We start from the raw sequence: 15,053 nt of genomic DNA on the forward strand, positions 1-15,053 counted from the left end.
GACCTGTCCTTGAACGAACGTGACAGAAGATCCCACCAATCAAGGACCAAGCAGCGTGCCCAGAAGGAGTAAACGCCTGGGACTCAACAGGAGGTAACCACAGTAGATGTCCTCCTCGGTTGGGGGAGAATTACAGAGGAGGAGGCCGTCCGTTATCGGGAGACGATGAAGGAGAGTGTAGCCGATAAAGGATCCTGGGTGAAGGAGGAAGCCTGGGTAGGAGAGGAGAAATGGCGCCAACAGTGCCGACAACGGAGACCCGAGAGGCAACCCCAAGAATTGTTTTGGGGGGGCACACGGGGTGGACAACGAGGCAGCAGGAGGCCGTGAAAGGGCGGATCTGCAGGTTAAGAGAGGAGGCCACCACGTTACGGGGGCTGTTAGCTCAGAGGGAGCAGGACTTATCTGGTCAGAGGGAGGCACTACAGGAGGCTCAAAGGGAGAAGGAAATAGTGGAGGCACGGAGAGAGGAGCTGGTTAGGCAGCAGAAGGAGCGGGGGTTAATAAAGGAACCCAGTCCTGCTCCTCGAACCAAGCCAGTGGTGCGTGTCGCCAGTCCGGTCCGGCCTGTTCCTGCTCCTCGCACCAAGCCATTGGTGCGTGTTCCCAGTCCGGCCCGGCCCGTTCCTGCTCCTCGCACCAAGCCAGTGGTGCGTGTTCCCAGTCCGGCCCGGCCCGGCCCGTTCCTGCTCCTCGCACCAAGCCAGTGGTGCGCGTCGCCAGTCCGGCCCGTTCCTGCTCCTCGCACCAAGCCAGTGGTGCGTGTCGCCAGTCCGGCCCGGCCTGTGCCTGCTCCTCGCACCAAGCCAGTGGTGCGTGTTCCTAGTCCGGTCCGGTCCGGCCCGTGCCTGCTCCTCGCACCAGACCAGTGGTGCATGTTTCCAGTCCGGCACGGCCCGTGCCCGTTCCACCGGTGCCTGGTCCGGCACCGGTCAGCGGCTCCACTCCGGAGCCAGAGCAGTCCGCTCCACCGGTGCCTGATCCAGCTCCGGTCAGCTGCTCCACTCCGGAGCCAGAGCAGTTCGCTCCACCGGTGCCCAGTCCAGCTCCGGTCAGCGGCTCCAGTCCGGAGCCTGAGCAGCCCGCTCCACCGTCGTCTGGTCCAGCTCGGGTCAGCGGCTCCAGTCCAGACCCAGACGTCAGCCCCTCTCCAGGTTCGGGGTCTCCCACACCAGGGTCCAGACAGGGCCTGGAGTATCGTGGGAGGAAGGAGAGGGAAAACAGCGCGCCGAGGTCCAGACCAGACCAGGGGCGCAACATGGAGATGGAGAATAAGAGGTCGTCACGCCCGGAGCCGAATCCGCCTCCGAGGCGGAATGCCCACCCGGCCCCTACCCTGTTAGGTGAAGGTTGTGCGGTCGGAGTCCGCACCTTTGGGGGGGGGTACTGTCACGCCCTGCCTCAGGGGACTCTTATATGTTGAGTCAGGGTGTGTATATTCTATGTTGTGTATATTCTATGTGTGTTATCTAGTATGTGTATATCTATGTTGGCCGGTGTGGTTCCCAATCAGAGGCAGCTGTCGCTCGTTGTCTCTGATTGGGGATCATACTTAGGCAGCCTATTGGCACTAGGTAGTTGTGGGATCTTGTTCCGTGTAAGGTTTGTTGTGTGTCTACCTTAGGACTTCACGTTTCGTTTCGTTTGTTGTTTTGTCGGTTGTTTATTCATTGTCAATAAACATGTATGCATATCACGCTGCGCCTTGGTCTGACCTGTCCTTGAACGAACGTGACAATCTCACTGTTCAAATAAACCTACCATTAAAATTATAGACTGATCATGTCTTTGTCAGTGGGCAAACGTACAAAATCAGCAGGGGATCAAATACTTTTTTCCCTCACTGTAAGTCGCTTTGGATAAGAGTGTCTGCTAAATGATGTAATGAGTAGGTGTGTCCAAACTTTTGACTGGTACTGTATATATATATATTTATAACATTTTACAATTGCTAGCAAGCTAATTAATTGATCCTGCATCATGAAATACCTTATTGGTGTAAATAAGTTAATAACTGTCCACATTGTTAGTGACACATTAATTCAGTAGAAGTGGCCCCATGCGTGAATCAAACCCTCAACCCTGGTGTTTCTAGCACTCTCTAACCCACTCATCCATCGGAACCACGTGTTTCTGTGTCATATATTTTACTCATATCAGTTTTTTTGTCTGCAGGCGGTGCATTGGTGGACATCGGTGAGGCCATGAGGCAGATGGCCGACGTGAAGGACTCTCTGGACATCAGCGTCAAACAAAACTTTATCGACCCACTCCAGAACTTACAGGACAAAGACCTCAAGGAAATCACGGTCAGTGGTATATTAGATTTCAGTTGTATTCCATTAGCTTTCAGAACTCAATGGTTGCATCACCAATGGTACCCTATTCCCTTTATAGTGCACTACTTTAGACCAGGGCCCATATGGGATGTGCATAAAAGTTGTATACTTGCAATGTTATTCACAAAGGTGATTTCACAATATGTTTAATTTGTATTAGTCATTTAAAATGTTTCATAACGGTTTTGAGTAAGACCGTCCTCAATTCTTCCTGGGAAGAGCCTCTGTACTCCCCCATAATGCCCCTTTTCAACCATCTCTCCTGATTGTTTTGTGTGCAGCATCACCTGAAGAAGCTGGAGGGGAGGCGGTTAGACTTTGACTATAAGAAGAAGCGTCATGGTAAGGTGCCTGACGAGGAGATCCGCCAGGCGGTGGAGAAGTTTGAGGAGAGCAAAGAGCTGGCCGAGAGGAGCATGTTCAACTTCCTGGAGAACGATGTGAGTGAATAGTAGAGGGATACACTACCTGTGGTAACGGTTCTCTCTCTCTCGCTCTTTCTCTCTGAAAAAGAGTGCCACCATGTGGTGGTCTCCGATAGAGGTGCCGGTTTCGATTATAGGTGCAACTGTCCCAGCGCCCCGGTTAGAGGACGTAAATGACCAGTAGGAGGCTTTATTTCCATACACCAAACAGACACACACACAGTAAAGATGAATAGAATCAGTGAAGGGGGTTTTGTGTTCAGTGACGGACTAACATGCGATTGGGAAGTCCAGGGTGGAGGCTTGTCCTTGTAGGAAGGGTCCAGTGGTGAGTTGTGTTGAGGTGGTGCAGAGTTCTTCTGACCTGTTGTCTCTCTGCACCCCTGTGTCCAACTAAAGAACAGGCAGGAATAAGTCTGTTACCTCACCAGATAGGGCCTGTGATTGGCTGACCAGGTCAGCTGACTGCGTTCCCTGGCAACCTGGTCCCTAACACAGAGGTGTGAAGTGGCCTCTGCTATTGGACAAAGGAGTCAGGTTGAGGCGGGGGATGGTAGCGTCTGCTGCAGCTGAAAAGTCACAGAGTTTGTCTCTATGTCCTAGCCAGAGAGAGGGTTCAGTGAGGGTTTAAGGATTAAAGTTATAGGGTTTTGTACACACTTTCTGTCTCTCTCTGTCTGTGGCACTCGCTGTAGCTCTGAGGCCTAAACACCCTGGTAGCAGAATCAATCAAGCAATGTGGTGCCAGGACAACAACCTCTCCCTCAACGTCAGCAAGACGAAGGAGCTGATCGTGGACTACAGGAAACAGAGGGCCGAGCACACCCCCATTCACATCGATGGGGCTTTAGTGGAGCAGGTCGAGAGCTTCAAGTTCCTCAGTGTCCTTATCACTAAGGAGCTGTAATGGTCCAAACACACCACAACAACGCCTCTTCCCCCTCAGGAGGCTGAAAAGATTTGGCATCCTCAAAAAGTTATACAGCTGCACCATTGAGAGCATCTTGACTGGCTGCATCACCACTTCACCACTTGGTATGGCAACAGCTTGGCATCCAAGGTACTACAGAGGGTAGTGTGGACGGCCCAGTACATCACTGGGGGCAAGCTCCCTGCCATCCAGGACCTCTATACCAGGCGATGTCAGAGGAAGGCCCAACATTTTTTCAAAGACTCCAACCACCCAAGTCATAGGCTGTTCTCTCTGCTACCGCATGGCAAGTGGTACCGATGCACCAAGTCTGGAACCAACAGGACCCTGAACAGCTTCTACCCCCAAGCAACCAAATAGCATTGACCCTTTTTGCACTCACTTTTTTTGACTCATCACAAGACTGCTACTGTTTACTATCTGTCACTTTATTCCTAGTTATATGTACATATCTACCTCAATTACCTCGTATCCCTGCACATCGACTCGGTACTGGTACCCCTTGTATACAGCCAAGTTATTACCTCATACCCCTGCACATCAACTCAGTACTGGTACCCCTTGTATATAGCCAAGTTATTACCTCATACCCCTGCACATCAACTCAGTACTGGTACCCCTTGTATATGGTACCCCTCAGTACTGGTACCCCCAAAATCCGTAAACATGGGTACCCTCATAGATATCATCCTGACTAACATACCCTCTAAATACACCTCAGCTGTCTTCAACCAGGATCTCAGCGATCACTGCCTTATTGCCTGCGTCCGTAACGGGTCCGCGGTCAAACGACCACCCCTCATCACTGTCAAACGCTCCCTAAAACACTTTAGCGAGGAGGCCTTCCTAATTGACCTGGCCCAGGTATCCTGGATGGATATAGATCTCATTCCGTCAGTAGAGGATGCCTGGTTGTTCCTTAAAAGTAATTTCCTCTCAATCTTAAATAAACATGCCCCATTCAAAAAATACAGAACTAAGAACCGATATAGCCCCTGGTTCTCCTCAGACTTGACTGCCCTTGACCAGCACAAAAACATCCTGTGGCGTACAGCATTAGCATCAAATAGCCCCCGCGATATGCAACTTTTCAGGGAAGTTAGGAACCAATATACACAAGCAGTCAGGAAAGCAAAGGCTAACTTGTTCAAACAGAAATTTGCATCCTGTAGCACTAACTCCAAAAAGTTTTGGGACACTGTAAAGTCCATGGAGAATAAGAGCACTTCCTCCCAGCTGCCCACTGCACTGAGGCTAGGAAACACTATCACCACCGACAAATCTACAATAATCGAGAATTTCAACAAGCATTTTGCTACAGCTGGCCATGCTTTCCATCTGGCTACCACTAACCCGGCCACCAACTCTGCACCCTCTGCTGCAACTTGCCCATGCCCCCCCCGCTTCTCCTTCACACAAATTCAGACAGCTGATGTTTTGAAAGCGCTGCAAAATCTGGACCCCTACAAATCAGCTGGGCTAGACAATCTGGACCCTTTCTTTCTAAAACTAGCCGCTGAAATTGTCGCTAACCCTATTACTAGTCTGTTTAACCTCTCTTTCATAATGTCTGAGATCCCCAGAGATTGGAAAGCTGCCGCGGTCATCCCCCTCTTCAAAGGGGGTGACACTCTAGATCCAAACTGCTACAGACCTATATCCATCCTGCCATGCCTTTCGAAAGTATTCGAAAGCCAAGTTAACAAACAGATCATCGACCATTTCGAATACCACCGTACCTTCTCCGCTATGCAATCCGGTTTCCGAGCTGGTCACGGGTGCACTTCAGCCACGCTCAAGGTCCTAAACAATATTATAACCGCGATTGATAATAGACAGTACTGTGCAGCCGTCTTCATCGACCTGGCCAAGGCTTTCGACTCTGTCAACCACCGCATTCTTATTGGCAGACTAAATAGCCTTGGTTTCTCAAATGACTGCCTCGCCTGGTTCACCAACTACTTCTCAGATAGAGTTCAGTGTGTCAAATCGGAGGGCCTGTTGTCTGGACCTATGGCAGTCTCTATGGGGGTGCCACAGGGTTCAATTCTTGGGCCGACACTTTTCTCCGTGTATATCAATGATGTTGCTCTTGCTGCTGGTGACTCTCTGATCCACCTCTACGCAGACGACACCATTTTGTATACATCTGGCCCTTCATTGGACACTGTGTTAACAAACCTCCAAACGAGCTTCAATGCCATACAACAATCCTTCAGTAGCCTCCAACTGCTCTTAAACACTAGTAAAACTAAATGCATGCTTTTCAATCGAACGCTGCTGGCACCCGCCCACCCGACTAGAATCACCACTCTCGACGGGTCTGACCTAGAGTATGTGGACAACTACAAATACCTAGGTGTCTGGTTAGACTGTAAACTCAACTTCCAGACTCACATAAAGAATCTCCAATCCAAAGTTAAATCTAGAATCGGCTTCCTATTTCGCAATAAAGCCTCCTTCACTCATGCTGCCAAACATGCCCTCGTAAAACTGACTATCCTACCGATCCTTGACTTCGGCGATGTAATTTACAAAATAGCCTCCAACACTCTACTCAGCAAATTGGATGTAGTCTATCACAGTGCCATCCGTTTTGTCTCCAAAGCCCCATACACTACCCACCACTGTGACCTGTACGCTCTTGTTGGCTGGTCCTCACTACATGTTCGTCGTCAAACCCACTGGCTCCAGGCCATCTATAAATCACTGCTAGGCAAATCCCCGCCTTATCTTAGCTCATTGGTCACCATAGCAGCACCCACCCGTAGTCTACGCTCCAGCAGGTATATCTCACTGGTCATTCCCAAAGCCAACACCTCCTTTGGCCGCCATTCCTTCCAGTTCTCTGCTGCCAATGACTGGAACGAATTGCAAAAATCTCTGAAGCTGGAGACTCTTATCTCCCTTAATAACTTTAAGCATCAGTTGTCAGAGCACCTTACCGATCACTGCACCTGTACACAGCCCATCCGAAATTAGCCCACCCAACTACCTCATCCCTATATTATTTATTTTGCTCTTTTGCACCCCAGTATCTCTATTTGCACATAATCTCTTGCACATCTAGCATTCCAGTGTTAATACTATTGTAATTATTCTGCACTATAGCCTATTTATTGCCTTACCTCCATAACTTGCTACATTTGCACACACTGTATATATATTTTCTGTTGTATTTTCTGACTTTATGTTTTTTTTCCCCATATGTAACTCTGTTGTTTTATTGCACTACTTTGCTTTATCTTGGCCAGGTCGCAGTTGTAAATGAGAACTTGTTCTCAACTGCCTTACCTGGTTAAATAAAGGTGAAATAAAAAAAATAAAAAAAATATAGCCAAGTTATCGTTACTCATTGTGTATCTATTAATACTTTTATTATTACGTGTTTTACCTTTTTATTATTTTTCTATGTTCTTTCTCTCTGCATTGTTGGGAAGGGCCAGTAAGTAAGAATTTCACTGTTAGTCCACACCTGTTGTTTACCAAGCATGTAACAAATACAATTTGATTTGAATCAATCAGTCAGTCAATCAATCAATCCCTCAACCAAATGTATTTGTATATCCCGTATTTACAACAATAGTTGTCACAAAGTACAGCACTTTACAGTACAATCGCAATGTCAATCTTACCAAGAAATAGTTTGCTAAATTTTCTTCATCCAACATAAAAAGAGCTTGATAAGATCGATAATATTCTTGTGTTCTATGTTTCGTAGGTGGAGCAGGTGAGTCAGCTGTCAGCGTTGGTTGAAGCGGCGTTAGACTACCACCGCCAGTCCTTGGAGATCCTAGAAGACCTCAACACCCAATTACAGACCAGGCAACTAACTAACTACAGCTATCACACTCCACAGTCCCTAAACAGCCTGTCTCCTCATCTCCTTCTCTTCATCTGTACTGATGTGAAAGAACTGGACATGTGAAAGCTACTCCCTAGTGAGCACCCACCATTTTGCTTTCACCTTTTCAGTTTTCAATTCAGTCATTCTGGTTCAAGTTGAAATTCACTGCCTGAATTCAAAAATCGTCCTCAGTTCACATTCTAATTGCACTAAATTGAAAACCAAATTGAAGGAAAGCCAACCAATTGAATGAAAACCAACCAGTTGAAGGAAACAGGACAAGGACAGGAGGAAACCACTTTAGACTATGCAGCCAGTGATGTACACATGTTGCCGGGCCAAAGTGAATAACATCATAATGCCTCTCACAGGATATCCTCAGCCAGAAGTCGCCCGAAGAGAGAGTTTAAACAAAAATCCATCATGAGCAGCATTGAGACCATAGACAACACTCAGCACAATGGACTATCATATAGCTCCTCACTCAAGTCCTCAGGTACAGTGTGTGTGTGTGTGTGTGTGTGTGTGTGTGTGTGTGTGTGTGTGTGTGTGTGTACCAATTCTGCTCACATTAGTTTTGATCAACCCCATCCATTTGTCCATGTTATCCTTTCACCCATTGTTATTTTTCCCAAATCATTTCATGTTATATTTCTCTATGGTTCTTTCCAGACAACCAGATCAACCACACAGTAAATGGAAATGGCAAAAGTAGGTATACTTGGACTGATCACATCAAACAGGTGTCGCACCCATACACTTAATCATAGTAGTCTCATGAATGGTTTATTCTGACTCTCTAGAGATAATCTGTCAAAACTCTTGTGAAGTCTGGCTCCATCAATGTAACTTTCATAAAAGCTGTTTTTCTGCCCTCTTGTGGTTAGAGAGTACAAACCTCCATGACAATTAAACAAAACATGCTAAGAGTGCTCTGGGTTAAACCATTAGTGGGGAAAATGCCAAACTGACCCAGGATCAGCGTCTAAGGTTAACTTCACACTACACCGCTAAGAGCAGTAGAAATTGTGATTCTCAATAGCACACTGAAAGAATCACATCTGTAATAGGTTTAAAAGATGACGATAAAAGCTTTTATCCACTCAGATTAAAGTTTGTGTCAGTCAGTTTATTATTCATTAATCAGATATTGGTTGCTGTTTCAACCATGACAGGTGTCATCATGCCATGTGTAGGGTAGGGTTGCAAAATTCACGTAAATTTCAACAACAACAAAAATCCAGAAACCCCGGTTTGGAAGATTCCTGGAATCAGGATTGAAAAAGCAGTACATCCGGGGTAGCTTCTTTGGGGATTTCTGTACAACCTGGGAATTTTAGGAAAGTTACAGGCATTGTGTTTGTTGGTGCTTGTCTCAGCTTCCATCTCCATGTTTCTCCATCCATCTCTCACCCAGCTGATCCCTTCACCACCGTCCCCCTGTCCTGGCCAGAGAGTCCCACTTTCAACGGCCACCGTGAGTACACACACACACACACACACACACACACACACACACACTCACTCCCTCTCATACTGTCACTATCACACCCATCTCTGTTTGTCTTAATGTGTTGGATTTGTTTTGCTCCACCAACCCACATCAGATCCTTATCAGAGGAAAATACACTCCTGGGAACATGCTAGTGTCTGACAGTTCTCTGTTATTCTCCCTCTCCTCCTATCCCCATCCCCCATCCCCCATCCCCCCTCTCCCCTTCTCCTCCTTCTCCTCCCTCCCTCTCCCCCCTCTCCCCTCTCCCCTCTCACCCCTTTCCCCTTCCCCCCTCTCCTCCCTCCCTCCCTCACCTCCCTCTCCCCCCTCTCCCCCCTTACCCCTTCTCCTCCCTCCCTTCCTCTCCCCCTCCCCCTTCTCCTCCCTCCCCCCTCCCTCCCCCCTTCCCCCCCTCCCTCACCCCTTCTCCTCCCTCCCTCACCCCTTCTCCTCCCTCCCTCCCTCCCTCCCCCCTCTCCTTCCTCCCTCCCTCCCTCCCTCCCTCCCTCACCCCTCCCTCCCTCACCCCTTCTCCTCCCTCCCTCCCAACATCCCTCACCCCTCCCTCCCTCACCCCTTCTCCTCCCTCCCTCCCACCCTCACCCCTTCTCCTCCCTCCCTTACCCCTTCTCCCCCCTCCCTCCCTCCCTCACCCCTTCTCCTTCCCCCTCTCCCTCCCTCATCCCTTCTCCTCCCCCCTCTCCCCTCTCACCCCTTCTCCTCCCCCCTCTCCCTCCCTCACCCCTTCTCCTCCCTCCCTCCAGAGTTGGAGGTGCTGGACCAGCCGTGTGCCAGGGCCCTGTATGACTTTGAGCCGGAGAACGATGGCGAGCTGGGCTTCAAGGAGGGTGACATCATCATCCTCACCAACCAGATAGATGACAACTGGTACGAAGGCATGATAAACGGAGACTCTGGCTTCTTCCCAATCAACTATGTGGAGGTTATCGTACCCCTGCCCCAGTGAGACAGGACCGGACAGGACACCACCCAACCAGGGACCAACCTCCAGAGCACAAACCTCCTCACAGCCCCCCCTAGTCCCTAGTCCCTATGTACCTGTGGAGATTTGAGAGGATTTTGCTGTTTTGATCTGGGAGCTATTTCCATATAGATTGTACCTGTCGAATCTGCTCAGATCTCCACAAGTGCATAGGGCGTAGGTTCTAGGGGTCGATTTGGGATTAGGCCACAGTGTCCATTTCATCATTTCATCCAATCCCCACCCTCAAGCCTCCAGTCATCAGCCCCCAGTCCCTACCCTTACACCCTCAGCCTTAGAAAGTCAGTACTGAATCTCAAATCGACCCTATACCCTAGACACTTTTGTAGATCTGAAAAGATTGGACAGGTATAAGCAATGAAGTGGACATTCTAACCAGTCTATCAGAAGGCAGGGTGAAGCAAATGTAATATTGTTAATACCAATCCAATAGGCGTGTATAGGGGTTAGAGGGTATAAGGGTTTATTTGGGATTTCAGCACAACTCTCAGCAACAACAACTCTTAGCACAAACCTACGTCTAATTTATTGTCAAATCTACATCTAATCGCTAGTCCCCAGACCACAACCCTCCAATACCCCAGCACCCACACAGCACTTAGCCTCCAGCCCCGCCCCCAGCCCCCCGCCCCCAGCCCCCTAACCACAAACTCGATGAAATTGTCATATGAAATTGATCACAACACAGTTCATCAACGTCCTCCTCAGATGACGACGCCTTGCTTTTCACCACGGTCATTCAATAAGTGTTCCTCTTTTCTCTTTGTCTTTAATATTTATTTTCTACAATGTTCTTTTCATGGTTTGTGAAATGTGAAAATCAGGGTTCCTCCCCCAAACAGACAAGACAACTAAAAGAATCACCTGAAAATCGCTGTGTATGGGAAACCACTTTTGGGTTGAAATATTTTGTGGTTGTAAACTGAAGAAAAGTCATGCCAGGTTATCAAAGATGATGTTTTCTCATCATCCGCCACCATGAGAAAACAAAATCTCCTGGAGTCTCCTGGAAAAATCCCCATTGCTACTGTACGTCTCCGTTTGGTTTTCCTGTGTAACTTTTCTTCAAGTGTTGATGTTGAGTTAGGATTGGTCTTTTTGTTCCTTTTCTCTGCTGTTATCTGTAGGGCCAGGAGTTATGCCTGACCATGTTACCTGACCAAGACAAACTCTGGTCCCTAGTTATAGGTTATTATAGGCTATAACGTGTCCAGAGTTGTTCCTGTTGTCTGTCTCTCTGTACCTCCCTCTGCCTGCCTGCCCGCCTGCCTGTTGTGCTCTTAAGTGTTACCCCAAACACATCTTTTTAAACTGTAAGGAACTGATTTTACAACTCTGAATGTCCTTCTCTCTCTGTGTTTACATGGTCTGGTCTTTCGGTGACATAAAGACTCCTCTAAGGACTGTACCACTGTTCTGTGTCAGACAGGGGTGAATGCCTTGACCCACTTGGACCGTTTAAGTCCTTTTAAAATTGTCTGTATTGCACTGAAGCTTTAGACTCGGAACGCGCACCTATGGACAAGCACATACTGTATGTTTTCTAGCTTTCTCCTCGAGCATTGCACTTTCTATATCCTTCACGATGAGAAGAAATACCTATATCATGTCTGTAAAGTTATCGCTATGGTGAATATATAGATTGATATGGACCACGATATGTACTGTATGTGATGAAACAGTTTGTGCGCCATGTAACGTTAGACCACCATTGTAGATTGTCTCAAAATTATAGACATTAAAGGCACACTCTGTCACCTTTCTTTCCCCGGTGGTAGCACCACAAAGTACTTACACACAAACCAAACTAAAATTGTTTGATTCACATCAATCAAGCTCTTCTTTTTCTTTGTAATTTGCACTTGCAAAGACTCTCAACCCTCCAAAACAAACAAGTGTTATCTAAGGCCGCACAGGTGACCAGAAATAGAAGCAATGAAGTGTGCCTTTAATGATATGCCTGGCTAGTATCATGTCTGAAGTCTGATAACCCTGGGCTTATTTAGGAAGTGCAGCATTGCTCTGACCTGACCTTCTAAGTAACACATCTCTACATCCTGATGGTTGGTTTTAAACTGACAATAGCCCCTCTCTCTCTCTCTCTGTCTGCTGAGAATGACATTTATCAGAGCCCTAAAATAAGTATTATGTACTGTGTATATATAGCTCTGGAGTTTATATGTTCACCATTCAACAGAATGAATAACTCCAGAATGATTGAACAACAACGCCATATCTGAATCATCATCATGTATGGTCATTTTTATTTTATTTAAAAAGCCACATTCCCTCTACCCAAAAGTCTGGATTGGGTATTTCTACCAAAATACACTTAAACATTCTCAATCGTCTTCTTTCGCTAAGTATAACCCTTTCTGGACCAACTACACTAACTAAACAAGAAGGGGAAATATAGGACCATGTCCAAAGGCGTCTAAAGGGAATACTCTGTGTTGATATTGCTAGTGAAAATGGAAAAACCCTGTTTGCATGGTTTCTTTTAAAAAGACTGTAGCCATGGATTTGATTGTGAGAGAGAAAAAAACGCTAGATATTTTGTAGGAGGCAGCATAAGAAATGGAAAAACCTTCAATTTGGAAGAGGATTGTTCTAAAGCTCAACCATTCTGTTCTGTAATAGCCTTCTGCTTTCTTAAGGTGTCTGTCTGATGGTCGACAGTGTGTGTGTGTGTGTGTGTGTGTGTGTGTGTGTCCGTCCCATTTGGGACAAAGCCACTGTGTCATGATTGAGATGACACTTTCCCAACACTATAGCTGAACTAAATGTCCATCTCCACTGTTAGCTCTCTCTCTGCTTTACTTAACCAGCTCTGAAACCACTCTGTTCAGTATCACTTCACCACAAAGTTAGTCAATGGACACTGGCTGTTCATACTTAATGACGTCCTTTTTCGTCTTTTTTTTTTTTTTGTAACATAATCTATACAAAAAGGTGTTTTATGGATGTTATAAATGAATATATTAATATGTACTGTATATTGCGTAAATAAATGAAAAGTAAATACTGAGCCATCTTTGATGTAATTGCCTCTTGATATTGTTTTAGAAATTGTTTAAAAACATTTAACGTTTGCCTTTTTAGTTTTTATAGACCAGTGATTCCCAAATGGCAGGTGAGGGCTGAATTATTTTGGGTTGTGGCTGGAACAAGTTCTATTTCTTCTAGCTTTATAGTCAATAATTTTGAGTCAGTAAAAATGAGTCACTATTCCTAAAGGTTTTGGTGGGTCATAAATGCTTGAGAACCACAGTTCTAAACAGCACAGTGCTGAGGGAAGCTTGATCAAATGTTCGCTCATATCCACACCTCAGACACTCAGGTACTCTGTTTGGTGTATTTTCTCTATTTTCTTGGGAAACAACATTACCAGTGATGAGTACCACAGTATCATCTGTATGGACTTTCAAATACAGTGTAGCATTAGTCATTCCCTAGTAGTTGTCATGGAATAATGCCAAAGCACTATACAGCGTTTCCGTTCGTTCAATCATATCCAGACCTCGGTACTGCGTAGCTTGGATTCCCAGCCCTCCCCCTTGCTCTTCAGAACCTGTGTCTCTGCTCTCTGGAGCTCCTGGTTGTTGGGAAGCTGCAGCCCTGTCTCTATCCCAGCCTCAGGCTCCTTATTAAATGGGGGACAGTTCCCCGCACAGGTCCAGTCAGGCCGGTGGTCGACTACCAGATCCAAGGTCGGTAGCAACGTCGTACTGGTGACGTCCCTAAGCCCGAGAGACGACGTCAGTGAGGGGCTGTCGGGAGCGAAAGTCTCAAAGGTTTCGTAACCCCCTTTCTCTACCCCATAATTACCCCATGATCCGCCCTCCTTGAGCCTCACTGAGAGTTTGATCTTCTTCCATCCTAGATGATTAAGCTCCAGAAGGTTGAGGAGGATGCAGAAAACCCCCACGCAGAACATGAAGAGGAGGAAGATGGTTTTCTCCGTGGGCCGTGACACGTAGCAGTCCACGGGCTGCGTGCAGGGTGCGGCCTTGCACAAAAAGTGGACGGGCACGCAGAAGCCGAAGAGAAACCATTGAGCCATGACAAAGCCCACCTCCAGCAGCGCCCGGAAACACACATGGAACACATAGTACTTGGAAAGGACGCCTCTGGTTCCCCCTCCACCTCCAGGACCCCCTGGCGCATCATAGTGGCTATTCCTGTAGACGCGAGCCCTGGCCTGGGTTAGAGACACGGCGGTGGTGGCTGTGGTGGCTGTAGTGGTGGCAGCTCCCTTTAGGAGGCTATGACTCTGGGCAGTGATTCCCTCCAAGACATTGGCCAAGCTGTGACCTAAGTGCCGGTGCGAACGAATGGAGCAGCTATCCGAGTCGCAGCTCCGGTTGAATGCCTCTCGACCTCCATCCTTCCCCCCGTCTCGAGGCAAGTCCCTTGGGTTAACCCCCTGGCCCAGCCCCCCGTGTCCCTGCGGCAGCTTCGACAGATTATGCCACGTATATATGATAAAACAGAGAGATGGAGTCGAGACACTGATGATGTGGAAGACCCAGAAGCGCGGCTGTGAGATGGGGGCGAAGGCGTCATAGCAGACAGTGGCACAGCCCGGCTGCAGGGTGTTGCACACAAACATCTCCTGCTCGTCGGCGTACACGTCCTCAATCGCCACGGCAATGATGAGGAGGCGAAAGATCACCATGACGGTGAGCCAGAGGCGTCCAATCATGGTGGAGTGCTGGTGGACGGCGTCCAGGAGACGTTTGAGGAGCGTCCACTCCGTCATGATGGCTGCCGATGGCTGTCTTCCTCTCTGAAAGACAAGATGGCTCCAATACTGTCTCAGTCTGGGCGGTACCAGTCCAAGACACCTCCACCCCTGGATTCAATGTGGGCAGCTTCTAGAGATCCACACTAGTCCTGGATAGCTTGCCTGGAACACAGCGGTCTAGGAACACAGCGGTCTAGGAACACAGCGGTCTAGGAACAAAGCGGTCTAGGAACAAAGCGGTCTAGGAACACAGCGGTCTAGGAACA

At 47.8% G+C, this 15,053-nt stretch overlaps 2 protein-coding genes across 2 annotated transcripts in view; one reads left to right on the plus strand and one right to left on the minus strand.

Annotated features, from left to right (window-relative positions):
• LOC311116267 (endophilin-A3-like) overlaps positions 1-10,665 on the plus strand; it is a 56,955-nt gene extending 46,290 nt beyond the window's left edge. Inside the window, exons 5-11 of the mRNA XM_084191375.1 lie at positions 2,176-2,309; positions 2,621-2,779; positions 7,417-7,520; positions 7,914-8,038; positions 8,215-8,253; positions 8,960-9,019; positions 9,802-10,665. Of these exons, the coding sequence (XP_084047501.1) occupies positions 2,176-2,309; positions 2,621-2,779; positions 7,417-7,520; positions 7,914-8,038; positions 8,215-8,253; positions 8,960-9,019; positions 9,802-10,004 (824 nt within the window). The 3' untranslated portion in view covers positions 10,005-10,665. The remainder of the gene's footprint in view (positions 1-2,175; positions 2,310-2,620; positions 2,780-7,416; positions 7,521-7,913; positions 8,039-8,214; positions 8,254-8,959; positions 9,020-9,801) is intronic.
• A 2,883-nt stretch (positions 10,666-13,548) lies between these two features.
• On the minus strand, positions 13,549-14,802 carry LOC311116266 (gap junction delta-2 protein-like; the record flags this gene model as incomplete). Its single annotated transcript, XM_084191374.1, has 1 exon — positions 13,549-14,802. The coding sequence occupies one exon, from the start codon at positions 14,800-14,802 to the stop codon at positions 13,549-13,551; it is 1,254 nt and encodes a 417-aa protein (XP_084047500.1).
• Positions 14,803-15,053: the final 251 nt, after the last annotated feature.

This window comes from Coregonus lavaretus, assembly GCF_964263955.1.
Source record: "Coregonus lavaretus genome assembly, contig: HAP1_SCAFFOLD_2410, whole genome shotgun sequence".
NCBI lineage: Eukaryota > Metazoa > Chordata > Actinopteri > Salmoniformes > Salmonidae > Coregonus > Coregonus lavaretus.